The following is a 26240-nucleotide window of genomic DNA, read 5'->3' as shown; positions in this document are numbered from 1 at the left end:
TATATAATATACATCTATATACAGTATATACATATATAGATGAAGTGGCGACTTGTCCAGGGTGTACCCCGAGTGTATATGTTTTTTAGGGTTTTTTTTAATTAAAGGGTTGGTTGATATACAAAGCCATGAAACCCAGAGCCTGCACTGGAAATTACTCCACAGAGAACATAAACTGGAAAAAAATATCAATATCATCACTCTATACTACTGTCGATATTTGGGATGCTCCGCCCACCCCTGGTTTCTAATTATGGGTCTGCTTGTTTTACATTTTTGTCCAAAGTGTAGAAATCATTAGTTATTGCAAGTCATTGATTAATATTAAAAATACATTATACATATAACACAAGCAATGCCTTGTCAAAGCTGTATTATAACAGTGTAAAACCGAGCTAAACTTGATTTGACTGATGTAACTCGATTCTTTTTACTAACTCGAGTTTTAGATCGGATACTCAAAACTCACTCGCTGCAGAGCGCATGCGCAAAAGAAATCGATCCCAGTAACAGTTACACAGTTGGTGACATGTTACCTGGTCTCGTACAAAGTCATTTTAATTCAACTAGTGGTTATAATAGTGAGCGAATGAACGAGTCAACTGAGCACCAGAATAGTTAAAAAAGCTCGCAAGTTTTGAACAACTCGTTCACGACTCGCTCATCTCTTTTTCCCACAATCCTTTGTTTTGCGGCTTGGGGGAGATGAAAATGGCGGAGATTGATGGAAATGGGCTGCGGTTGCGCTTGTGAAACGAGCATTAAAGCAATCCTGGCCGATTTGAACACTCGAATCTTGTATTATTCAATTGAGACGCCGCTATGTGGAATGTGAAAATCGTGGTCTTGAATCGGACATAACCGGACAAAAGGTAATTTGCACACAACAAGCTGTAGCTACATTTAGCCAGCTAGCCTCTCCCAGCTACATTAGCTCGCTGCTGATGTGACAAGTTCCTGCTAATGTAGCATCTAGGTGCTCATTTCATGTCAACAAAGCCGTTATTTCGTCTTTTTATGAAAGAAAGCTTATTTTTTGCTGTATGAAATCTTGGTCTAGCGGTCTAAACTGACAGGAGAGGAAACCCCAGGAAGGCAGGCAAAGACTGAACAAAAACTGCAGCACAGAAAAATAATTAGGGATGATGTTTGATAAGAAATGATCGAGTTCGAGCCTATTATCGAATCCTCTTATCGAACCGATTCCTTATCGAGTCCAGATAGGTTGTTGTATTTTGAAAAAAAACACAATATTTGGTTTAGTACTGATCTCTGTAGAACTTGCACCTGGCTCGCTGACAACAAGCTATCCATACACTTTGGTAAAACGGAATCCATCCTGTTTGGGTCAACCTTAAGAAAGTCAGTGACTTCACTATAAAAGTGGGTGACATTGTTATCACCAGGAAAGATGAGGTCACCTACCTAGGTTCCATTCTAGAGGCTAATCTTTCCTGTGATAAAATGGCAACCAAGGTAATGAAAAAGGTCAACCAACGAACGAGATTTCTCTACAGCAGGGGTCACCAACCTTTTTGAAACCAAGAGCTACTTCTTGGGTACTGATTAATGCGAAGGGCTACCAGTTTGATACACACTTAAATAAATTGCCAGAAATAGCCAATTTGCTCAATTTACCTTTAACTCTGTTATTATTAATCCATCCATCCATCCATTTTCTACCGCTTATTCCCTTCGGGGTCGCGGGGGTGCTGGAGTCTATCTCAGCTGCATTCGGGCGGAAGGCGGGGTACACCCTGGACAAGTCGCAGGGCCAACACTGATAGACAGACAACATTCACACTCACATTCACACACTAGGGCCAATTTAGTGTTGCCAATCAACCTATCCCCAGGTGCATGTTTTTGGAGGTGGGAGGAAGCCGGAGTTAATAATTAATGATATGTATCTTTGTGGAAACACTGATCATCTTAATGATTCCTGACAATAAATATTTATAGAAACAGATACATATCAATATGCAACACTTTATTTTTATATTTTCTCTAAGTGCACATTTTTCAAATTGAACATTTTCAAATGATCACTTCTAAGACAGTCTTGTGAAATCACAATATCCCATTTTAACTAGCTAGCCACTAACATTTGAATTACTTTGCACCATGTTTGTACAAATAATAGCTCATGTAAAATACAAAAGTCAACTATCAAATTTTTAAATAAATCATGTCACACTTTGAACTGGACACCAAATCTGTTATCTGTTTCTTTGTCAGTTAGTGAAGACCAAGTCTTTAAAATATTTTCTTGGATTTTCAAATTCTATTTGAGTTTTGTCTCTGTTAGAATTAAAAATGTCGAGCAAAGCGAGACCAGCTTGCTAGTAAATAAATAAAATTTAAAAAATAGAGGCAGCTCACTGGTAAGTGATGCTATTTGAGCTATTTTTAGAACAGGCCAGCGGGCTACTCATCTGGTCCTTACGGGCTACCTGGTGCCCGCGGGCACCTCGTTGGTGACCCCTGCTCTACAGAACCTCCTCTCTGGTCAACAAAAGCACCATGAGGATTCTAGCGGGAACTCTCGTTCAACCCTTTTTCGATTACGCATGCACCTCCTGGTACCCTAGCACCTCCAAAACCCTCAAATATAGACTTCAAACATCCCAGAACAAGCTAGTCAGATTACTTCTAGACCTCCACCCCAGATCCCACCTCACTCCTACCCACTTCTCCAAAGTGGGCTGGCTCAGGGTGGAGGACAGAGTAAAACAACTTGCACTGAGCCTAGTCTATAAAATCCGCTACACCTCCCTGATACCGAAATACTTGTCAAACGACTTCCAGAACGTAAATGACCGCCATAACCACAACACCAGGGGGAGCTCCACTAACCACGTTAAACCCAGATTCCGAACTAACAAAGGTCTTCACTCATTCTCCTTCTAGGCCACATCAATATGGAATGCACTCCCAACAGGTGTAAAAGAAAGGGCATCTCTATCCTCCTTCAAAACCGCACTAAAAGAACACCTCCAGGCAACTACAACCCTAAACTAACACCCTCCCCCCTCCACATAATACCTCTTCGGATTGTAAATAATCAAATGTAGACACTTTTTCTTATACTTTCTCTATGTCTACTACTTGCTGTACATATCCTACCAAGTCAGTCCTACACTGTTACAATGTCCATTTCTCCGATAATGCAATTGTTGATGACTGAAGTGTTGATACCAACCTAACCTAACCCCCTCCCCATATCCCACACCCCGGATTGTAAATAATGTAAATAATTCAATGTATATACTCTGATGATTATCTTGTGTGTTGACTGTATTATGATGATAGTATATATCTGATAGTATATATCTGTATCATGAATCAATTTAAGTGGACCCCGACTTAAACAAGTTGAAAAACTTATTCGGGTGTTACCATTTAGTGGTCAATTGTACGGAATATGTACTTCACTGTGCAATCTACTAATAAAAGTTTCAATCAATCAATCAAACAAATCACTTCACATTCACTACTGCTCGCTACTATAATATTACCATATCTGAGTTATTGTGCAGAAATGTGGGGAAATAACTACAAATGGGCACTACATTCGTTAACCGTGTTACAAAAAAGATCAATTAGACTGATACATGATGTTGGATATAGAGAACATTCAAACACTTTATTTATTGAGTTGAAAATATTAAAGTTAGATGATTTGGTAAAATTGCAAACAGCTAAAATGATGTGGAATTAAATGATGGAATGGATTAAGTAAAGAAGTTGAACATTGTACTGATATGATCCAGTTTAAGAGGTTGTTCAAATTAATAGTGCTTACAAAGTACAAAGAAGAAGAATTATGAGAGATACTTTCAACCTTATTGAAAATAAGATATTCTTCATCTCAGTATATTAATAATGACTGAATTAATTAATTACATATTACAAAACTGTTGTATGTACTAATTCACAGATATTTTATTATAAAAAGGTCAGTATGGCAAATGCAGAGGACAAATTTCACCACATCTAGTGTGTGTGTGACAATCATTGGTACTTTAATCTTAATCTTAAATGATGTATATATTTGTAAACGCTATGAAGTGGGAAAGGGGTAGGATTAAATAACCTTTACTTCTTCCTACTCCTGTAAAGTGACATGATATGAAACTGTGATGTATTATACTGTAAGTGTGTTCATGTTCCAAATAAACTAAAGAAATAAAGAAAGCACTAGTGATGCCTAATGATGTCATGATCCGTGGTCGGATCATGGTTTGTTTTGTTATGTTCTGTTCGTTTTGGACTTCCTTAGTTGTTTTGTGCACTTCGGGGGTTTGTTTTAATCACCATGGTTACTTATGATTTTCACCTGCCTTGTACGCGCACCTGTTGCTCATCAGAGACTCTATTTAAGCCTGCCTTTTCCGGTCACTCGTCGTGGCTTCATTGTTTGCATTTGCAACAGTTACGTTGGCATTCTGGTTTTGGAGCTCATGATTCCTGTGCTAAAGTTACCTTAGCTTCTAGTATTCCTGTGCTAAGTAAGTTTTTGCTTTAGCTTCTCGTGCGAACGGCCCCCTTTCCTTTTGTTTAGTTCCTGTCTGTTGTAATGTGTATGATTTATGAGAAATAAATCATCTCCTACCTGCACGCTTTCGTCCGGAGCCGTCAGTTTTGCGTCCCGGGAGAACGAGCCGCAGCACGCTGCACCCCACCGTGACAAATGACTGAGCTACGTGACGTCACTTCTTGTGATGTCACACGGGGCATTTCTTGTCGGGACGGGATACGTTCCCAGGGATTCGAATAAAGAACCAACTCTTTTTCTTTACTATAGTGGTCTCGATAACGGGTACCGGTTCTCAAAAAGGGATTCAAGTCCGAGGACTCGGTTCTTTTCTTATCGAACAACCGGGAAAACCGGGTACGAGCATCATCCCTAAAAATAAGATCATGTTTCAGTTTATTTGGAACATGCATACGATACAATGCAATGCATCACACAATTCCAGTTGTTTCATTACAGCACGTTCGAAAAGGAGTAGGAAGAAGCAGAGCTTATTTAATCCGACCCCTTTTCATACCATAGCAATGTGATCCAATGTCCTTGTTCTCTGTAACAGAACAGTGAACTACTAAATAATATACCATTGTAAGCAAACAAATAATAAATACATAAATAATATGGGTGTAACGGTACACACAAATTTTGGTTTGGTCCATCCCTCGGTTTAGAGGTCACCGTTCGGTTCATTTTCGGTACAGTAAGAAAAAAACAAAATATACATTTTCTGGTTATTTACCAAAATGTGTAAACAATGGCTTTATCCTTTCAACATAACAATAACATACATATACACACAGGGTCCATTGCCAGGGTTCATGCAGTCAACATATAAAATAACAACTAAATAAGATAAGGCTCAGAATTGGTTTCTTAACAAAACCTTTCTACATATAAAGTGCAACATTTCCACATATAAAGTGCAACATTAAACTGCTTCAAGTTGTTGCTCAGATTAAATAAAATGACAAAACTTTTCTTCTACATACAAAAAGTGCAACATTAAACAGTTTCAAGTCAAGTCAGCCTCAGATTAACTTTTCATTCCCCCCCCAACCTTTAACCCTGGTGACTTTCACTCAATTTTCATGTTTTTTGCCAGAAAAATCAGTTTATCCACATTGTCTGCAGAAAGAGCAGACCTGCTTGCAGTTAAAATGTCTCCAGCTGTGGAAAATACCCTTTGGCTGGGCACGGAGGTAGCAGGTATGGCGAGGTAATGCCTGGCTAACTTGGCAGTAAGAGGATATGTGGGCTCATTGTTCTTCCACCATAGAAGTGGGTCAAAATCTAGTTTTTATGCAATATGGTCTTAAATCTGCTGCTATAAAAACACCAACGACATTTGTTATTGCTTTAGCCCTGCCTGACTCGCCGAGGAGAGGCTGCTTGAATGCGGTGGGAGCTGTGTTTGTTCGTCTTTCTCTTCGTTGAAGCGATGTTATCCATTGTTGTATCGCACCGCGAAACCGAAATGTTCCCAAACGGGAGATCTTAACGAGGCAGGAGGGTCTTCCAGCTCTGGCTTTTGCATGTTGTAGTAGCCTGGTCACTGCTAGCATGCCGTGTGTTGTGCCTCAGTGTGCATTGTTTACACAACGTGCGGTACGCTACTTAATATTTCCGTGTGGAAACTCATTCGGTACACCACCGAACCGAATCCTTCGTACCGAAATGGTTCAATACAAATACACGTACCGTTACACCCTTAACAAATAATCTTTGTCTTAATTAAAAAAAAAGGGTTCAAGATGTTCATCATAATTCTTGTTCTGTGTACTTTGTGAACACTTGTAGTTTGAACAGTCTCTTAAACTGAATCATATTGTGTGCTTTGTTTGATTTCTTTGCTTAATCCATTCCATCATTTAATTACACATACTGACATACTCAAGGTTTTAAGTGTTGTACGAGCATACAAATGTTTTAAATGACATTTTCCTCTAAAGTTATATTTCTCCTCTTTTGTTGAGAGGAATTGTTGCACATTCTTGGGTAGCAGGTTATCGTTTGCTTATTAATCTTACCAGAAGTGTAGATAAAACCACGTTACAGCAGAAAGTAACCCGCTATTAACGAGTACAATAATAGTAGTTTTGAGAGAGTAACACAACCGGAAATGACGCAATGTTACATCATACTTCAGCAGCCAAATTAGTAGCCTCTGTTATCCGTTTTGAAATTGTTTGATTATAATTTACATACCAATTAATATATCGTTATCGCAGGAGGCTGCAATAAATATCGCAAAATAGATATTGATTCTTTTGCCATATCGCCCATCCCTTGTTACTAGTATGAAAACACTACAATCTAAATACAAATGTTATACAAATGAAGGAAAAATGTACCAACAAACTGTCGTAGGTTTAAAAAGCATTTATTATTGTCCATTCTCCTAACAGCCAAAGTCTCAGGTAAATGGGTAAGTAGTGTTGGTTTCGGTTATGTTGACAATTGCTCATCTGGACGTGAGCCAGCCAACCCGAGGCACGTTGATTTAAACAAATTCATGTAAAGCACTAAACTAATTTGTTTCAATTAAGTTGTAGCATGAAACTAAATCTGTGCAATCCAATTCATAAGCTGCAGTTGCATTAATATTTTAAGACTTTAAAACATTTAAATGTAATGCATCACTCTCTCCTCTTTACCAGGTGGGTGTGTGTGGTTTCCAACCATTCAGTGGACTTTCCCAGGGCTTCAAACCTCCAGGTCCGGCACACTAACAACTAGCAGTCCTGACCCATGGACATGCCATCTGCATCAGGCCTCAAAAAGAGGCTGACTACCTCCTCATCCACATCCCAAAGAGATACCGGCAGAAGTCCTACTCATTGCTCACCCTCGTTTTCTCGGTCCTCTCCATCGTCTGATCAGTCTTCTCCCTCATCTACGACATCCTCTGCCTGTGCTAACTCATCAGCTTTTCAGAATCATGTTGAAGGTCCGACGACAGGAGCAGAAGTGGCAACGGTATCTTCCACGTCTGCTTCTCTAGCAATGTCGTCTCAGGCCACATCCCTGTCTACACCAACCTCAGCAGAGTCGTTTCCTCGCACTGTATTGGAGTCAACTGTTGATTGTGAAGAAGGTAGAAAAAATGATATTTATGACCCTTTTCATCCTACTGATGTGGAAAAAGATGCAAAGATGGACGAAGACGAGGGAGAAAAGTATGACCCATTTGACCCAACTGGTTCCCCGGCATCAGATGCTGATGATGAGAGTGGCAAAATAACAGAGGAGAATATAAACGCTGAGAGAGAAATTGATGAAGAGAAGGAGGAGGAGCCTCCAGATTCTACTGACATTTTCACCGACCCACCAAGCCCTCCTCCAGCTACCGAGCTCTCTCATAGACGGCGGGTCGACTACAGTACTACCAAAGGCCGAGGTCGCAGAGCTGACTCAGAGAATTCTGAGATTGAGGAGGGGGAGATTGTTGTGGCTATAGAGAGAGATATTAGCAGTAAGAGAACGCCTTTAAACTCTCCTAAGATCACCTTTTTTGATCCAAAGCCGGAACGCATCCTCCGGGTGCTGGATGGCGATGGATTTGTGTCTGTATGCGCAGACAGTCACTGGGAAGAGCCCGAGGATGAGCCTGTAGTGGGAGTGGAGGATCTGAGAAGGAAACTAGTAAGCAAGAGGAAGGAACGCTATCTCTCCTGTCCTGGATCGTCCCCACTTTCTTCTCAACCGTTGCCTCCTTCTTCTCCCCCCATTAACTCCCCACCTTCTTCCCCTCTCGCGCCTGCTGCTGAGCAAGGAAGCAAGAACCGCAAGTCCTCCAAAAGCTCCAAGGACCAGAACAGACAGCGAAGTAAGGATAGCAAGGCTCAGAATAAAGATGAGAAACGAAAGAAGAAGCGGAAGGACAAAGAGGCAGATCGGGAAAGGTTTAGGGAGAAGAATGAAGAGGACAAGAATTATAAGGAAGGTAAAAACAGGAGAAGTAGTAGGAGTAGTAGTCAGAAGAGGAAGAGAACGCATCACAGTAGCCCAGAGGGTTCACGTTCACGCAACTCATCAAGACGAGAGGGCCACAGTAGACACTCGTTCTCCAGCCATTCTGTAGAGCGACATAGAGATAGGGAAAGAGATAAGGACAGGGACAGAGGTAGAGACCGGGACAGGGGAAGAGACAGAGACCGAAAAACAGAGCCAGAGAGGCGGAGGGAGAGTGAACAAAACCGCAGCGTTTCCCATAGAGATGGAAGAGATACAAGTTCTAGTTTGAGAATGGATGAGAGGAAACGTAAGGGAAGATATCACTCCAGCAGCAGAGAGCGGGACATTTCAAAAAGGTCCAGAAGAAGTAGAGAGCGAGACCGAGACCGAGACCGGCAGCATGAGCGGGAACGATACCGGGACGGACGTCCTGTTGTTCCGCCATCTATTCAGGACCTTAATGGTTCCGACCTGTTTGCCATCAAGCGAACCATCACAGTCACCAGCACCACAACAACCACCGTACCCGGCTCTCCTATACTCTCTCAAGCCTCCCCCTGTCGGACCGTACAGGACACGGACAAGCTCCACAAGAGGAAGAAGAAAAGAAGATGGCACTCGGGTGGTGAGGAAATGGACCGAGGACCTTATCACAGCCGATCACAGTCCCTGTCTCCTCCAAGATATCACAGCTACGACTCAGACCACTATTCGGATAAACTGGAGATGGACATGTTGTCATTAGATGGTGAAGCTTTGGACTCTGACTACCCATCATTGGAAGATACACCTCCACCAGCCCTGCCCACAGACCCACCTGTTCCCAGCCCGAAATCTAAAACCAGCCCCAAGACCGAACGACATCGCCCCAAAAAGAAAGGACGTACATTAAAGAAAGCAACTCTGTCCTCTTCATCGTCCTCCTCTTACAATAAAACCAAAAGCAAAGGCATTTCCTCACTGTCTCACCCCTCTGATTCTGCCCCCATCTCATCAGGTCTTCCTCTTGCCAAACGAAACCGGAAGATGGGAAAAGACAAAATTTGGGATAAAGGCGGCAAAAAAGATTTGAGTCGCTCGAGCAAACCGAAGAAAGACGGCAACGGTCGGAAAACCAAACTTCAGTCCAAAGTGTCAGTTTTGGTGCGTGAGGGTGTGAGCAGCACCACTGGGACATCGGTTGCATCCAGTAAGCTGGGTATGGACCTTCTTGGTCCAGGTGGTGCAGGAGGGGGTTCCGGAGGATCTGTTGTGGGTGGTTCAATTGCGGTAGTCTTCTGCAGAGACAACGAGAGCAGGTCACCATTCCTTAAACCTTGCTCTGAACCTCTGTCAGTAGTAGTCCGCACTAAAGATATGTCGGGTATGGGCAAGCGTAATAGCCTGACAGCACCACCACCCTCTTTAAGCAGTCCTTTGGCACTGAAATCTAAGAAAACCAAGCCTGGCTCTATCACGTCCACTTCTTCCTCCACGTCCTCCCCTTCATCAACATTGGCGACCAAGCGTCGCCGTCGCTTGGTCAAGAAGGTCAAGGAAAAGGGTGGAGCAGCAGGCGCGGCCTCTGAAGATGGAGGCCAATCAAAAGCGACATCTGAAGGCTGGAGCGCAGCCTCCCTGGAGGTTTTTTCCACTGGCGGCGATGGAAGCAAGTCAGTCAGTCCACTCACTGGCCAAGTTGGTCCCATTCCCTGTTTGTCATCCTCCTCCTCATCCTCCTCTTTTACAAGTCTGCTTCCACCCGCCTCCTCACCGCCCCGTACACCTCCATCTTCAATTGCCCCCCTGAGGGACACAAGGGAGTCTTCACCGGACTCTCAGACTGTGGACAGTAGCTGCAAGACTCCAGAGCCTTCCTTCCTTGCTGAGGACTGCCCTACTCAGACCAGCCCCCCACACACGCCATCGAGTCCAGCCAGCATGTCTGGGCCCCAGGGAACTGGCCTCAGCATCACCTTGTCTACACCCACCACAATGCCCCCTCTTTCGGACAATGCACCCAAATCTGCTGCCTCACCTCCTTCATCCTCCTCGTCAGTGGGGGGTGGTCTCGCCTCCCTCTCTTTACCTCTATCCTCATCAGACCCTTCTTCCTCCTCCTCGGTGTCCTCGTCATCTGCTAGTAAGCCCCCTCCGCCTCCACTTCCTGCAGCTCCTGTCCTCCCATGGAGTCTGCAGACAGGAGTCGACTGCACAACTGGCGGAGTTCTTGCTTGTGAGTTTTTGCCATCAATTATTTGATGTATAGAAAAGTATGTAAATATGTTATAGCCTCTTATCCACAGCTGTCAACCCCCCGTTTATTTTGCCCTTCTCGTTGCTGTTTTTATCTTCCATAAGAAAATAAAAACTTCTCCGGTACAGCTGGAGCAGCACAGCTTCTGTCCACATCCCGCAGCCCGTAAAAAGTCGGGCCTTCAAAATAAAAGCACACTGGTAAAACACAGTCAGTTGCACACAGCACTGAGGATGGGGAACTGGCGAATTGGTTTGTGATTCAATCCAATTGACAGCGTGAGTGAGACGGAAGAACAACAAACAATTTGTAAAAATATCTTGACAATTATAAGGCTTGTAATCTTTATCTTCAGTAGAGCATGTGTAGCACTGATTTTAGCAGATCACATGGAGGAAAAATGATGTGCGCCAGCATGTAAAATCTCCAGCATAATACCATTTTGTGTTTTATTGCGCCGTGACCACATTGGTTAGGTTGGTTGAATACTTTTGTTCAGACCATTATTTTATTGGTAAATTTTCCGTGTAGTAATATGAAATGCAAATGTTGACATGTATACTCTCCTCTTGGGGACATAAATAGTGCATGTCAATTTGAAAATGATTAAACACTTTTTGATTGGGTGCTCCATAAATAATTATATTTAACATATTGGTGCGTTATGCTTTTCTGTAGTGTAAAAAAAAATCTAAAATGATTAGAACTGACCTTATTATAATACGCTGTTTTAAACTATGCCTTTTGACTGCTGTTGAGGTGCCCTCAAGCAAGGTTGAAATTGTTAAAGTGGGCTAATAAAGTATCGAATAATATTCGTAGAACTGTACCTAGTGGACATCCTTGGATTATCAAGCACCTGAAGATTTAGCATTCTTTCAACCACTAGAAGTTTTTGTCCGATATTTTTGTCCCAAAACATTTAGGTAACATATTTGCCGGACTATAGCGTGCACCGGTATATAAACCGCACTCACTACATTTTAGAATAAAAAAAATATTTTCCATATAATAGCCGCACCGGACGCAGATTTATACTTTGAGAAATTTGTTATTTACACTGACATATTTCGTAAATGTTTATTTACATACCGTATTTTTTGGACTATAAGTCGCAGTTTTTTTCATAGTTTGGCCGGGGTGTGACTTATACTCAGGAGTGACTTATGTGGGAAATTATTAACACATTACCGTAAAATATCAAATAATATTATTTAGCTCATTCACGTAAGAGACTAGACGTATAAGATTTCATGGGATTTAGCGATTAGGAGTGACAGATTGTTTGGTAAACGTATAGCATGTTCTATATGTTATAGTTATTTGAATGACTCTTACCATAATATGTTACGTTAACATACCACACACGTTCTCAGTTGGTTATTTATGCATCATATAACGTACACTTATTCAACCTGTTGTTCACTATTCTTTATTTATTTTAAATTGCCTTTCAAATGTCTATTCTTGGTGTTGGGTTTTATCAAATAAATTTCCCCCAAAAATGCGACTTATACTCCAGTGCGACTTACATATGTTTTTTTCCTTCTTTATTATGCATTTTCGGCCGGTGCAACTTATACTCCGGAGCGACTTATACTCCGAAAAATACGGTACCTTAATTGTTTCCAAGCAGTGTCTGTAACGGTTGATCAAACAAAAACAGAAGTCATCGTCATGGACCCACTAGCTACTTAAGATAACTCGCCAATCAGCTTAACAGACTCAATAACTCCACGATGACGTTTTGGTGAATTTACTGAGGAATTTGTGAAACTGAAATGATACAAATAGAATGCCATTGTAAGTTAAACATACTAACGCAGACACCCAAAAACGTGTTAGCATATTAGCTAATGCTAATGTCGCTAGCTTTATTACATTACAATAGCATGTACACATATGCATGAAAACACTCCTACAGACATCAAACATGGGAGAGTTTAGTTAGTATGAATTGTTTGTTACATTGTAAAACTTACAAACGTTGCTTGGAGTGATGAATGAAAAATCCATACAACTGGAAACGCTATAGATGATTAGAAGACGGACCAGCACTTATACTTTTGGTTTAAAGCACTAAACCGGAGGAAATACTGTAGAAGTTCACCCTGTAGCACCTGCAGGGAGCGAATTTGTCCAAAAGATGCCATAGCACAATCAATAACATATTTTCAATGTCTCTGATTGCGTTTAATGAAAACTGATTGCATTATGGCCGCTAGCGAAGAAAAATCCATACATTAGCCGCATCGTTCAGGGTTCAAATTGTAAGAAAAAAGTAGCGGCCCATAGTCCGGCATTTACAGTATGTCTTACTCATTTTAAGATGCTACAAAAAGGGTTCCAGCGGTTTAATAAAAAATTTAAAAAAAGAGTAGCTATTCATTACGTACATCAATTTTAAGGTCATGGTTCAGTTCATTTTAGGTACACTATAGTAAAATGCAAAACAAAAACAACTTAGCTCTTCGAGCGTTGATACTTTTTGCACATATAACATGCAAAACCCAAATATGCAAAATTATCTGAACAAAATATCATAGCCGTTGCTTTGTCTTAACCAGTGACAAAGCAAATTAGTTTGACATCGAATATTATATTTTTTATTAATGAATTTATTTTTAGACTGTGTTGAGGGTCAGTGGAAAAAAAGCTATGGGCCAGGGCTGCACTTTGGTCACTAATAGCAGAGTGTTTCTTTTTAGGAAAGTGCAACAGTAACACTTTGATCAGTTTGATATATTGTTGTATTTTTACTAAATTAGGTTCCTTATTGGCTGAAGTTAAGCATTAATAGTTTTTACCCCCTTTCCTCATTTCTATGGAGCAACACACTGCTTTTGTTTTGTTCACTGGTCTTAGTCTGTTTACATATTTCACCAGGAAGGCCAAGCATTCCCAAACAAGTCTTTAACGGTAGAAAAAGGTTTTCGAGCTCTGGCACTAACGTTAGCCATGACTGCACCAAGTAAAAGCTTGATGCGAGGCACACTTCCTGTCCCTCACTTTTAATATGTACCGTGTGGGAAAATGGTAGGCCTTTAGACCGAACTGAATAATATGATCACAAACGCATGTACCGTTACACACCGAGTTAAAACTGTTTCATACAAGTTATATTCCATACCACCCATAATCATTTCGTCCATTCTTCCTCAGTAACTGCCCTGCTCTTCAAAATGGAGGAGGCAAATATTGCCAGCAGAGCAAAAGCTCAAGAATTCATCCAAGCAACCAGCCAGGTGAGAGGAATACATAACATGTATTATACTGAGAGCTGGTTCTAATTTATTGGTTACCATATTTAGCAGGGCTATACATGGAAAAGCATTACAACTAGGGATGGGTACCAAATTCGGTACTTTTATATGCACCGATAGAATTTTGTCAGTACTGCTGGGTACCGATTAACGTAAAATCAAACGGTGCCATATTTCACGTTCGGTTGCTGACTCAGCACCGGCTCAAACACTTGGTAGGCACTCATAGCAGACACAGCAAGAGTGCCTCTAGTTAATCTTATAATTAGGTATGTTCCGATACCGATCATCCCTGAGTGAAATGACTGATGTTGGTCGATACCAATACCGATACTGATGTACTAACTATACATTTTTAAATGTATTTATGGTGAGTGCTATTCCCAGTATGGCAATATCAACACAATATTTAAACCAGTTCCTTAATTGTATTTTGTAGGATACAATTGTTTGAGCAAAACAAAGTCAATACAAAATAATTCAACAAAAGCAAAAAATCTGCTACTTATTTAATTAAATCATTTGGTTTTTGCCCTTAAAGTCCTCCTTTGTCCGGGGAATTTCACCCCGAGTTTGTAAACAACAAAATTTGAGAAAACGAAAATATCAATGTGATCACTGATACTACCCTTAATATCGATTGACACCACTAATTTATGTCTCTATCCGCCTTCCTCTTACTTGTTGTGGACTGACTGTGACAATGCTGACACACCAACAGTTGCTCTTCTATTATCCTCTCGAGGCTCTTCTTAATCTACTTGTAAATTTCTTGTTGTCTTCTTATTTTCTGCTCTAATGTGGTTCCATCTAGACCTCTTAAACTTTACTAAGCACTTATTTCTTGGTGTTGTTTCAAGCTAGATTAGCTTAGCTATTAACTTCCCTGCTCGTGGCTTTTTTTAAGTGTGTAACATGTTTAGCCTCGTCTTCCGGTAAGGGTGTAACGGTACACAAAAATTTCGGTTCGGTACGGACCTCGGTTTAGAGGTCACGGTTTGGTTCATTTCCGGTACAGTAAGAAAACAACAAAATATACATTTTTTGGTTATTTATTTACCTAATTTGTAAACAATGCCTTTATCCTTTTAACATTGGGAACACTATAATAATTCTGCACAAAAATAGAAATAGCTGTGTGTGTGATGGATGTCAGCCACCACTAGGCTGACCAGTGCAACAGCAGGCAGTCATTAATGCTAAGCATAACAATAACATACATATACACACAGGGTCCATTACCAGGGTTAATGTGGTCAACATATATAAAATAAAAACTAAATAAGGTAAGGCTCAGGGTGTTTTTTTAACAAAACCTTTCTACATATAAAGTGCTTTTTTTGATTGATTGATTGAGACTTTTATTAGTAGATTGCACAGTACAGTACATATTCCGTACAATTGACCACTAAATGGTAACACCCGAATACGTTTTTCAACTTGTTTAAGTCGGGGTCCACGTTAATCAACATTAAACTGCCTCAAGTTGTTGCTCAGATTAAATAAAATGACAAAACTTTTCTTCTACATATAAAAAGTGCAACATTAAACAGTCTCAAGTCAACTCAGCCTCAGATTAACTTTTATTCCCCGCCCCAGCCTTTAACCCTTGTGACTTTCACTCAATCTTCATATTTTTTGCCAGAAAAATCAGTTTATCCACATTGTCTGCAGAAAGAAGAAGTGGGTCAAAATCTAGTTTTTAATGCAATATGGTCTTAAATCTGCTGCTATAAAAACATTTTGTTATTGCTTTAGCCCTGCCTGACTCGCCGAGGAGAGGCTGCTTGAATGCGGTGTTTGCACCACGCTGGTCTTTCTCGTCGTTGAAGCGATGTTCACTTGGGGGTGGTGACGCTTCAAATGGGTTAGCATGTTTGACGTGTTGCCAGAAGCATACCCTACTACTGCTGAACAATGTCGGCAAACCGCTTTCGCTTTGTTGTCATAGCCCGGTCGCTGCTAGCATGCTGTGTGTTGTGCCTCGGTGTGCATTGTTTACACAACGTGCGGTACGCTACTTAATATGTCCGTGTGGAAACACGTTCGGTACACCTCCGAACCGAACCGGAATCCCTGTACCGAAGCGGTTCAATACAAATACACGTACCGTTACACCCTTATCCTCCGGTGATGATAATACCTGATTACCTGAAATACAGTTAATTGCCATAATATAATTAATGATTGTTAGTTTAGGGAAGCAATCTGGAGACACATAATTTGCTACTTGCGAAAATTGTTGTGTCTTTTTGTGTATGTCTTGGAATCAATTCAGTCCGGGTTAGATAAAAGTCTGGTAGCTCGTGGTAACTTTAATCACTCACTTCTCTCGTGTTTCAAATGCAGATCCTCTCTCAAGCCAACCAGAACCAGTCCCAATCGCATGCTCCTCCTTCATCAGGCAACTCTTCATCCTCCTCACAGATCCCTCCTCCACCTCCTCCCTCGCTGCCTCCGTCGCATGGATTGAGCCCGGCACAGTTCATCCTCCAGAGCTCCCTGCCCTTAGTTGGTTGCACCAAAACCCCACCCTCTCACTTGCACCCCAGCTTAGGTGGCGGATGCGCACAGACTCCCCCACCGATGTTGCCTGGGGGGCTGCCAGGATTCATGGGGAGCTCTAGAGACACTTTATGGGACAATGAAAGTAAAGACCCCGATAAGGTAAAGTTGACGTTTATTCCAAAAATATTCTATAATGTGTGTGATGTAAGATACACTGAGCACAAAGACTCAATCTGGTACTTCTGTTATGTCAGGTGTGAATTGTCAGGGCTAAGCTTCTAACATAGTCAGAAAATTATTATATTTGCTACAAAAGGGCAATACAAACATTATCTATTATTATAAAAATAAGACAGCATTATATCATTTTGATAGTTTTTATTTTGTAAAAAAGACTAAAACCAATCAAATATGCTAATATGGTAATATTGTATACGTCTATATTTAAGAAAAAAGCAGCCATCATGTCAACGTTGTGCTTTTAGTGTTGACATTTCAACGTTTTCTGGTCATATTAGGGATGGGAATCTCAGGGTACCTCACAATATAATATCATAATATGCGATACATGACTCACGATAACATCTACACATGACATGGCTGCGATGGAAATGGAATGAAACCACCAAACAATCGAAATTCATGCAGCAGTAGTGCAAAAACAATGATAGTGTTTGAGTGCAATATAACAGTTGTTTGTATGACTATACAAACATCAAAACAAGTAGTTTTTTAAAGAAACTGTGCAACTATTTTAAACTAATTTTATAACCATTGTTTTATTTTATATAGATTAATTCCGTTAAGCAGGAACAACAAAAATATTAAGGTTTTGCACATTTTCATTAAAAAAAAATGCAGTCTAAAGGCATCCGTCACAGGCTGTCACATTGACTGTGAATAGTTAAAAGAAAATGTACAATATTTGATGTATGTAATGTAGACCCGAAGTCTCTTTAAAATAATTCCTTTCATGAGCACACAGAGAAGATGAGAGCTAACGAAGGATTACATTAAGAAAGCCACATGGTTTTCTTACCGCAGTGTTTGAAACTAAAACCACTTCTATTCTTTACAACCGAGTCCTGTGGAAATAAAGCGCGCAAGTAAGCCAAAGCATTTTTGGGGGTCTCGTCTCCCACGATGAAAGTAATCTATAGTTTGTGAAATAAAAAAGGCAGATACACAGCGAGAGCTTGTCAATTATCATATCATAGGATAGAATTAGTCCTTCTCAGTGCAATGCCTGCCCCCCCACATCCAATAAGATGAAGCGTATGTAGCCCTTGGCTTCACTGTAACCACGGTGGGGGACGAGAAAAGACCGGTGTGTTGTTTCCTGTAATGTTGATACGCTCACAATGTTATGCAAAGGCATAGTTACAACAATTTTATAGACAAATAATACTATTTATAGTCACGGCGGAGAGTGGTGGGCGCAAAATATGTTCTTCCTGGGGGGGGCTCAATATAAATGATTTGAGAAGCACTGAGCTAGATATATTCATGTCCATTTATCATCCAGATCTTACCATATTTAATGCATTTGAGGGCCAGATAAGGAAACATTTAAGGATGTGGGAGCTACTTTGATACAGTTTGTGCTTTAAAGTTGCTTTAAACCAATTCACTTATCATTATTATCAACATCTTAGCCTTGGGTCATTGGAGACAGTCATTTAGTACAGAAGTCCCAATCAACATTTTTGGCCTCTGATCTTGAGCTGTAGTTTTTACATCAGATCCAATCCGATACTTTGACAATAGATCATATAATTTTAAATATATCATAGCAAGTAATCAAAGTAAACATAACACATATTTATAAAACATATCATATATAGAATTTGCTAGTATTGGTGTAAATCAGATGATGTATTTGTGGTAGTGAATGCTACATACAATGTTTTTAAGAAAATAAAGTGGCTTGTGCACAATAACTAAATATGAACAAAAAATATTGGCTCCCATTTAAATCATTTGGGTTTTCAAATCAGTTAAAAATGGCAAATAGCCCCCGGTCCGATCCCAGGATCGGGACATCTCTATCATTTAGTGCAGGGGTGCCCACACTTTTTATGCAGGCGAGCTACTTTACAATTGATCAAGTCGAGGGGATCTACCTCATTCATATATAAATAATTTATATTTATTTATTTATGAAAGAAACGTTTTTGTTAACAAGTTAAAGGTGTTTAATGATAATACAAGCATGTTTAACTCCTTTCTTTCATGAAGACAAGAATATAAGTTGGTGTATTACCTGATTCTGATGACTTGCATTGATTGGAATCAGACAGTAGTGCTGATAACGTCCGCATTTTTGAATGGAGGAGAAAAAGGTCCTCCTTTCTGTCCAATACCACATGAAAGTGGTTGGTTTTTGCCATCTTAATTGTGCAGCTTCCATATTCGTTTTCATACACTTTACAAGAAATACATTGGCGGCAAACTCCGTAGCTTGATAGCTTGTGCACGCCAGCTTTCTGAGACTCTTTTTTTGTTAGCGCAGGCAGGAGGAAGCAGCGCTTTTATTGTGAAGATAGGAACTGTGCAGTCGGTCTTTAGAGTTTTGACGGCAGGTACGGCGCGAGAGTCTGTTGAAATAAAAAGTGTTTTTCGCCTTCCTGTCGGTCATTTTTTCTTAATAATGAGCTGGCAGCAGCCAGCGTCATCTCACAAGACCCTCGGGTGCCGTGAATGTCAATCAAGTGACGAAAGTGACGCCTTGGGGAAGATTGATGATCGCTAATTTTTAGGTCTATTTTTTTAATGCCTAGCTGGTGATCGACTGACACACCCTCCACGATCGACCGGTAGCTCGCGATCGACGTAATGGACACCCCTGATTTAGTGCAATAACTGATAACATCCCATTAATAATTAACTAAATACATTTGTAGAGTATGCCGACGGCCAATAAAAAGCGAGCTGCTGGTCGAAAATTGCCCTCAAAGCGCATTTATACACTGCAAAAAGTCAGTGTTCGAAAACAAGAAAAAAAAATACAAAAATGAGGGGTATTTTATTTGAACTAAGCAAGATTATCTGCCAATAGAACAAGAACATTTGGCTTGTCAAGATTTTCCAAAACAAGTGAAATTAGCTAACTTCAATGAACCCAAAAATACCTTAAAATAAGTATATTCTCACTAATAACAAGTGCACTTTTCTTGGTTAAAAAAAAAAGAGACCTTTTTGCTCAATATGTTGATAAAAATTCTTAAATGAAGTAAATGCTAGTGCCATTATTTTGACATAATGATATGCGCTCGCATTACATTTCTTGAAACCAGCAAACTTGTACTAAAAACTAAGTTATTGTTCTTAATGGAAAGGCAACCGCTTGTTACTCTCGGGGTCTCCTAGCCGCTCAGGCAAATCATATTGTCTAAAAATGCATTTTTCCATGGATAACATGACATCATCGCGCCAAGTGCGTGCTCTTTCAGTCAATTAGTGCGCATATATACAGCCCGGCCACCGGCCAAAAATTTTTTAATTGTAATTTAGAAGAATTTATCTGAATGTGCATGAACTATTTCTGTTCAAAATTGTTAGAAATGTCACATGTTAAATGTTTAAATATTAACTGTCAGTTTACTGTACTGTGCCAACTGTACTACTATACGAGTACATATTTTCTATTGTTTCATTGAAAATAAAACAGTCCATTTGGCTGCCATCTGTTTTAATTATGAGACACAATTGTGTCAAAGTCATGATGTTTTTCATGCTTGAAATAAGAAATGATTACTTTAAAAAAGTAGTTTTATACTTGTGAGTGTTGATGACACAGCTTTGCAACAGTTGATATTCTAGTTTCAAGCATGTTTTACTCAATATAGATCATCAAATCTCAGCAACAAGCTGTAATATCTTACTGAGATCATTTAGGACCAAAACCCTGAAAACAAGTAAAACACTCTAACATGAAATCTGCTTGGTGAGAAGAATTATCTTATCAGACAGAAAATAAGCACATATCACCCTTTTTTGAGATATTCAATCTTACTTAGATTTCAGTTTTTGCAGTGTAGACACACCTTATGTATGAACATATTTTTGTGGTTTTGTGCATTGGGTGTTTAGCTCGCTAGTCTCGTGAGCAAATAGAAATCTTGTCTTGCAATAAGTTATTTTGTTGGATTGGTTTGATTCAAGCAGATAAACACAAATCCCTCTGCTTTGTTAAAAAGCAAAAGCCAAACGTTGTCTGTCTATTATACCTTCTCTTAGACATCGCCTCCTCCAGATCATGTTAGGTTGTCCTACCCCCGTTTTTTAAATGCATGTAGAATTTGTATTTCATTTTGTTGTCTCATCATAAATTTGTCTTCTTTCAATAAATGCACAGTACCTGAAGAAGCTCCACACGCAGGAACGGGCAGTGGAGGAAGTGAAGCTTGCAATCAAACCCTACTATCAGCGCAAAGACATCACCAAGGATGAATACAAAGATATCCTCAGAAAAGCTGTTCACAAGGTCAGCTGGACAACACACATTATACATAGAGATGTCCGATAATGGCTATTTTGCCGATATTCCGATATTGTCCAACTCTTAATTACCGATTCCGATATCAACCGATACATACAGTCGTGGAATTAACACATTATTATGTCTAATTTTGTTGTGATGCCCCGCTGTATGCATTAAACAATGTAACAAGGTTTTCCAAAATAAATCAACTCAAATTATGGAAAAAAAGGGCCAACATGGCACTGCCATATTTATTATTGAAGTCACAAAGTGCATTATTTTTTTTAACATGCCTCAAAACAGCAGCTTGGAATTTGGGACATGCTCTCCCTGAGAGAGCATGAGGAGGGCGGGGTTGGGGGGGGGGGTAGGGAGTAGCGGGGGGTGTATATTGTAGAGTTAGTGCTGCAAGGGGTTCTGGGTATTTGTTCTGTTGTGTTTATGTTGTGTTACGGTGTGGATGTTCTCCCAAAATGTGTCTGTCATTCTTGTTTGGTGTGGGTTCACAGTGTGGCGCATATTTGTAACAGTGTTAAAGTTGTTTATACGGCTACCCTCAGTGTGACCTGTATGGCTGTTGACCAAGTATGCATGCGCTCACTTGTGTGTGTGAAAAGCCGTAGATATTATGTGACTGGGCCGGCACGCCAAGGCAGTGGCTTTATCCAATCCAATCCACTTTATTTATATAGCACATTTAAACAACAAAATGTTTCCAAAGTGCTGCACAACAATATTAAAAACGATATTCAAATATTATCCTTAGCTCCACCAATGACTGAATAAAAACAAAAAATAAATACATATAAAACCAATATAAAATAAATATGATTTAAAAACTATTTTAAAGGGTAAAACCAATTAAAACAGTAAATAGAAATCAAAATTTAAGGTTTATTGGCGCTCTGTACTTCTCCCTACGTCCGTGTACTACTCCGTACAGCGGCGTTTTAAAAAGTCATACATTTTACTTTTTGAAACCGATACCGATATGACATTTTAAAGCATTTATCGGCCGATTATATCGGCAGTCCGATACTATCGGACATCTCTAATTATACATATGGTCAATCCATTCATACAAATTTAAAGTAAGTTGTTTTCAACCGGCAAGTTAATTCTTGATTTGGAATGACACTGACCCAGAAGATGGTAAGACAAACATACAAGAGGCTAAATCGTGAATAAAAATATTACACCGCTTTTATTTCCATTTGAACAAAAACATTAGTCAAAATTTGCAGGGGGATTAATCATTTCAGGTTTGACTGTATGTAAATAAACTACTAGTCTCAGTTCAACATCTGACCAAATAAACTAAATAAAAATAATATAATATTTAAATTAGTTCCAGCTGCAGTATCACTCCCCTTCTCTCTTTAATGACCATAATTTGCTGGTGACAAAAGACGCTAACAAGCTGATAGTGGATTAGAGTTTGGGTTGCTTGACATGATGCACTCAAACCTGACAAAGACCTATAAAACCAAGGATGACTACAGATGCACACAGCCATGTGTTTCCCTTGGGTAGTTTTTTTAAATCAATAAATGTGTTATTACTGGTGCACTGACATCAATAAATGTGTTATTACTGGTGCACTGACATCACTCAGTGCATCGGTTTGCAAGGTACAAGGACACTTAAGAAAAGTTCTGTGATGCCCCAGAGTGCAGAAATAGAAAATAATTATGGCAATTGAAATGTGTTACTTATTGTAAAGCTTTAATTAAATCATTTGAATTAACACATTAAGGCCCTATTGCAAAGGGAGAAAATGTGTCAACTCGGGGGGAAAACACTGGTGGACCAAATCTGTATTAATTATAACATTTTACTTGATGCTTGTATTTAAAAAAAAATGATGTCTGTGTTGGCCCTGTGATGAGATGGCGACTTGTCCTGGGTGTACCCCGCCTTCCGCCCGAATGCAGCTTAGATAGGCTCCAGCACCCCCCGCTACCCCCGAAAGGGACAAGCGGTAGAAAATGGATGGATTGATGTAGGGCTGGGCGATATGGCTTTTTTTTAATATCTCGATATTTTTAGGCCATGTCACGATACACGATATATATCTGGATATTTTGCCTTAGCCTTGAATGAACACTTGATGCATATAATCACAGCAGTATGACGATTCTATGTGTCTACATTAAAACATTCTTCTTCATACTGCATTAATATATGCTACTTTTCAACTTTCATGCAGAGAGGGAAATCACAACTAAGTCAATTGACCAAAAGTGTATTTATTAAACAGTTATTAAGCAGTGGCACAAACATTCATGTCATTTCCAAAACAGAAAGTGCAAGATTGTCAGAGACATTTTAAAACAAATAAAGTGCACTTTTATGCATGATGTCACTAAGATGACATATCAAAACAACACTAAATTAAAATGCACTTTTTGTACAGAACGCCACTACAATGGTTTAAAACAAATAAAGTGCACTTTTGTGCATGATGTCACTAAGATGACATATCAAAACAACACTAAATTAAAATGTACTTTTTGTACAGAACGCCACTACAATGGTTTAAAACAAAGTGCACTTTTGTGCATGATGTCACACAAGATATTTCAATAAGTGTCAAATAAAAATGAGCTGCATAATAGGAAATCAAATAGTGTATGTCCTTCGCTATGTGGTAGGTTCCTGCGGACGTTATCTCCTTCTGTTGTTGACTATTTTTTTCATACGGTGTTGATGTGGAAATGGTTGCTTGGGCATTTTGTTGGTGTGGCACCGGCCGGAGATGTTGACATGCGGAGTTTCAAACACTCTCCATTCTCTAGCGGGTGACTTTTCAAATGATGCTACACATTAGCAGTAATGCTACTTTTTGTAGCAACGCTTTTGCCCCACACTTGACAAATTACGGTTGTCTGTTCGACATCTTCCCGCTTGATGCCAAACCACCGCCAGACGATGGACCCCCTGCTGTGTTTCTTGGGAATGAATTCTTCCTTCATTGGTTACCAGATTCGCACCTTCTTTCTCTCCTATTACCACTCGCACCACAGCTAACGTTACCCATGCCGCTACCTCTCTGCTCCGCGAGGGCGTATACGTATGTGACGTATGTAAGAAGTTGCGCTTGTTTTACGTCTCTGTGAGAAGGAGAGACAACAAAGAGTGAGAAGAGCCTGTAGTGTAATGCCCGCAGCTAAAAGCAACTGCGTGAGAACGTATACTGGAATATCACGATATACACTACCGTTCAAAAGTTTGGGGTCACCCAAACAATTTTGTGGAATAGCCTTCATTTCTAAGAACAAGAATAGACTGTCGAGTTTCAGATGAAAGTTCTCTTTTTCTGCCCATTTTGAGCGTTTAATTGACCCCACAAATGTGATGCTCCAGAAACTCAATCTGCTCAAAGGAAGGTCAGTTTTGTAGCTTCTGTAACGAGCTAAACTGTTTTCAGATGTGTGAACATGATTGCACAAGGGTTTTCTAATCATCAATTAGCCTTCTGAGCCAATGAGCAAACACATTGTACCATTAGAACACTGGAGTGATAGTTGCTGGAAATGGGCCTCTATACACCTATGTAGATATTGCACCAAAAACCAGACAGCTAGAATAGTCATTTACCACATTAGCAATGTATAGAGTGTATTTCTTTAAAGTTAAGACTAGTTTAAAGTTATCTTCATTGAAAAGTACAGTGCTTTTCCTTCAAAAATAAGGACATTTCAATGTGACCCCAAACTTTTGAACGGTAGTGTGGTCATTTTCTATATCGCACAGAGACAAACCCGCGATATATCCAGTATATTCGATATATCTCCCAGCCCTAGATGGATGTCTTACTGACTTTGAACTGTATCAAGCTATTTATTCTTGTGTCTTCATTTCAAGATCTGCCACAGCCGTACCGGCGAGATTAACCCCGTCAAGGTCAGCAACCTCGTGAAACTGTACGTCCAGCGCTACAAATACTTCCGGAAACATGGCCGCAAAATGGACGACGAAGACCGGGATGACAGGGAGCTGGGATCACTGCATTCCTCTGCCTGATACGGGAGCTTTTTAAAAGATGCGGTCACTCATGTGTGGACATTCACTGTTTTTGTATGATCATTGTTTAGCCTACCATGTCCATGTATCATGCCTTTTATCTCTTCATTTTGCTGTAAATATATCCCATAAAAACAGGTCATGTATAGAAGATGGCGAACGGTTATCGGTCCATGTATTCCAATAAAGTCATCAACCTTGTCAATGCTATCAATTCATTGATTGTAGCAAAATACATTTTATTGTAGCCCAGTATGTACTAGAAAGACACCATATTTGCTCTACATCCTACTGTCTGTGTCTCTTTGCACACTGGACTATTATTTATCATGGTTCTAATACATTTTCAGAATGTGCTGTCCTTGGTTTGTTTGCACGGGTTACTGAGTTTCAGCAATTCCATTCAAATATGAGTGGATCAACAAATCATAAATGGTGACTGGTGCCTACTTATTGTGTGTATTGTTTAATTACAAAATCTACAGATAATAATGAAAGACAATTAAATGTTATATCCACTGCTGCATAAATGTGACGGTTTGTGAAGAAATACGCATGTTTTTTTTTTTAAGTTTAATCCATATTTCCTGAAACATTAGGACAAAATTGCATGATTTAGTTTGGAGCAGGCAATGCAGTTTCTGAGCAAAAAAATGTGTCCAAACTTTTTCCACCAAGGATAGCATCCTTAAAAATTAAAAAGGTTCAGTCAGCATTTTGATAATTATTTTTAAACCGGCTACAACAAATCCATGTTTAGGTTTTAAGATGTTCTATTTATAGTCTATACCACGAGTCTCCAAACTACGGCCCGCCAGCGTCCAAAATCCGGACCGCGGGAAGTCTCAAGGTTTTTTTTTAATTTGTCCTTTCTAGTCTATTTTCTACCGCTTGTTATGCCACTCAGGCAAATCATATTGTCTAAAAGTGCATTTTCCCATCGATAACATGACATCGCGCTAGTGCTCGGGCGAGCGTGCGGCAAGTGCGCACTCTTTTAGTCAAATAGTGCGTGAGGAATATATATATATGTATATATATACATATATATATATATATATATATATATACCAGTGTTTCCCATAAACTGCCAAGATACCTGTGGCGGCGGGGGCGTGGTCACCATGACATCATCGAGTAATTTGCATAATTTACTACAATATGATTTTCTCTAAAAAGGCTCAAAAAATGTATACTTACTAATTAATAATAACAGTTTTGTTTTAAACGTCCATC

The 26240-nt window shown here is 39.8% G+C and overlaps 1 protein-coding gene across 2 annotated transcripts; it reads left to right on the top strand.

Annotated features, from left to right (window-relative positions):
* Positions 1 to 535: 535 nt before the first annotated feature.
* On the top strand, positions 536 to 25446 carry scaf1 (SR-related CTD-associated factor 1). 2 transcript variants are annotated; one of them, XM_062037381.1, is made up of 6 exons: positions 536 to 872; positions 7192 to 10703; positions 13887 to 13969; positions 16415 to 16654; positions 20853 to 20981; positions 24846 to 25446. In XM_062037381.1, exons 2-6 carry the CDS (start codon positions 7283 to 7285, stop codon positions 25002 to 25004), a joined length of 4032 nt encoding a protein of 1343 aa, XP_061893365.1. In that variant the 5' UTR covers positions 536 to 872; positions 7192 to 7282; the 3' UTR covers positions 25005 to 25446. The 2 variants fall into 2 exon arrangements, with proteins under 2 accessions (XP_061893365.1, XP_061893364.1); XM_062037380.1 differs by having other exon boundaries at positions 538 to 872; positions 16337 to 16654; positions 24846 to 25445.
* Positions 25447 to 26240: the final 794 nt, after the last annotated feature.

Source organism: Entelurus aequoreus, linkage group LG25 (assembly GCF_033978785.1).
Source record: "Entelurus aequoreus isolate RoL-2023_Sb linkage group LG25, RoL_Eaeq_v1.1, whole genome shotgun sequence".
Lineage (NCBI taxonomy): Eukaryota > Metazoa > Chordata > Actinopteri > Syngnathiformes > Syngnathidae > Entelurus > Entelurus aequoreus.
This window is presented reverse-complemented; position numbering and strand designations above follow the sequence as displayed.

Bases quoted from the DNA above. Each gene is read 5' to 3' on its own strand.
- scaf1 (XM_062037380.1), top strand. From the start codon at position 7,283: ATGGACATGCCATCTGCATCAGGCCTCAAAAAGAGGCTGACTACCTCC. The intron at 10,704-13,886 runs GTGAGTTTTTGC...ATTCTTCCTCAG, and splicing joins AACTGGCGGAGTTCTTGCTT to TAACTGCCCTGCTCTTCAAA. The intron at 16,655-20,852 runs GTAAAGTTGACG...ATAAATGCACAG, and splicing joins AAAGTAAAGACCCCGATAAG to TACCTGAAGAAGCTCCACAC.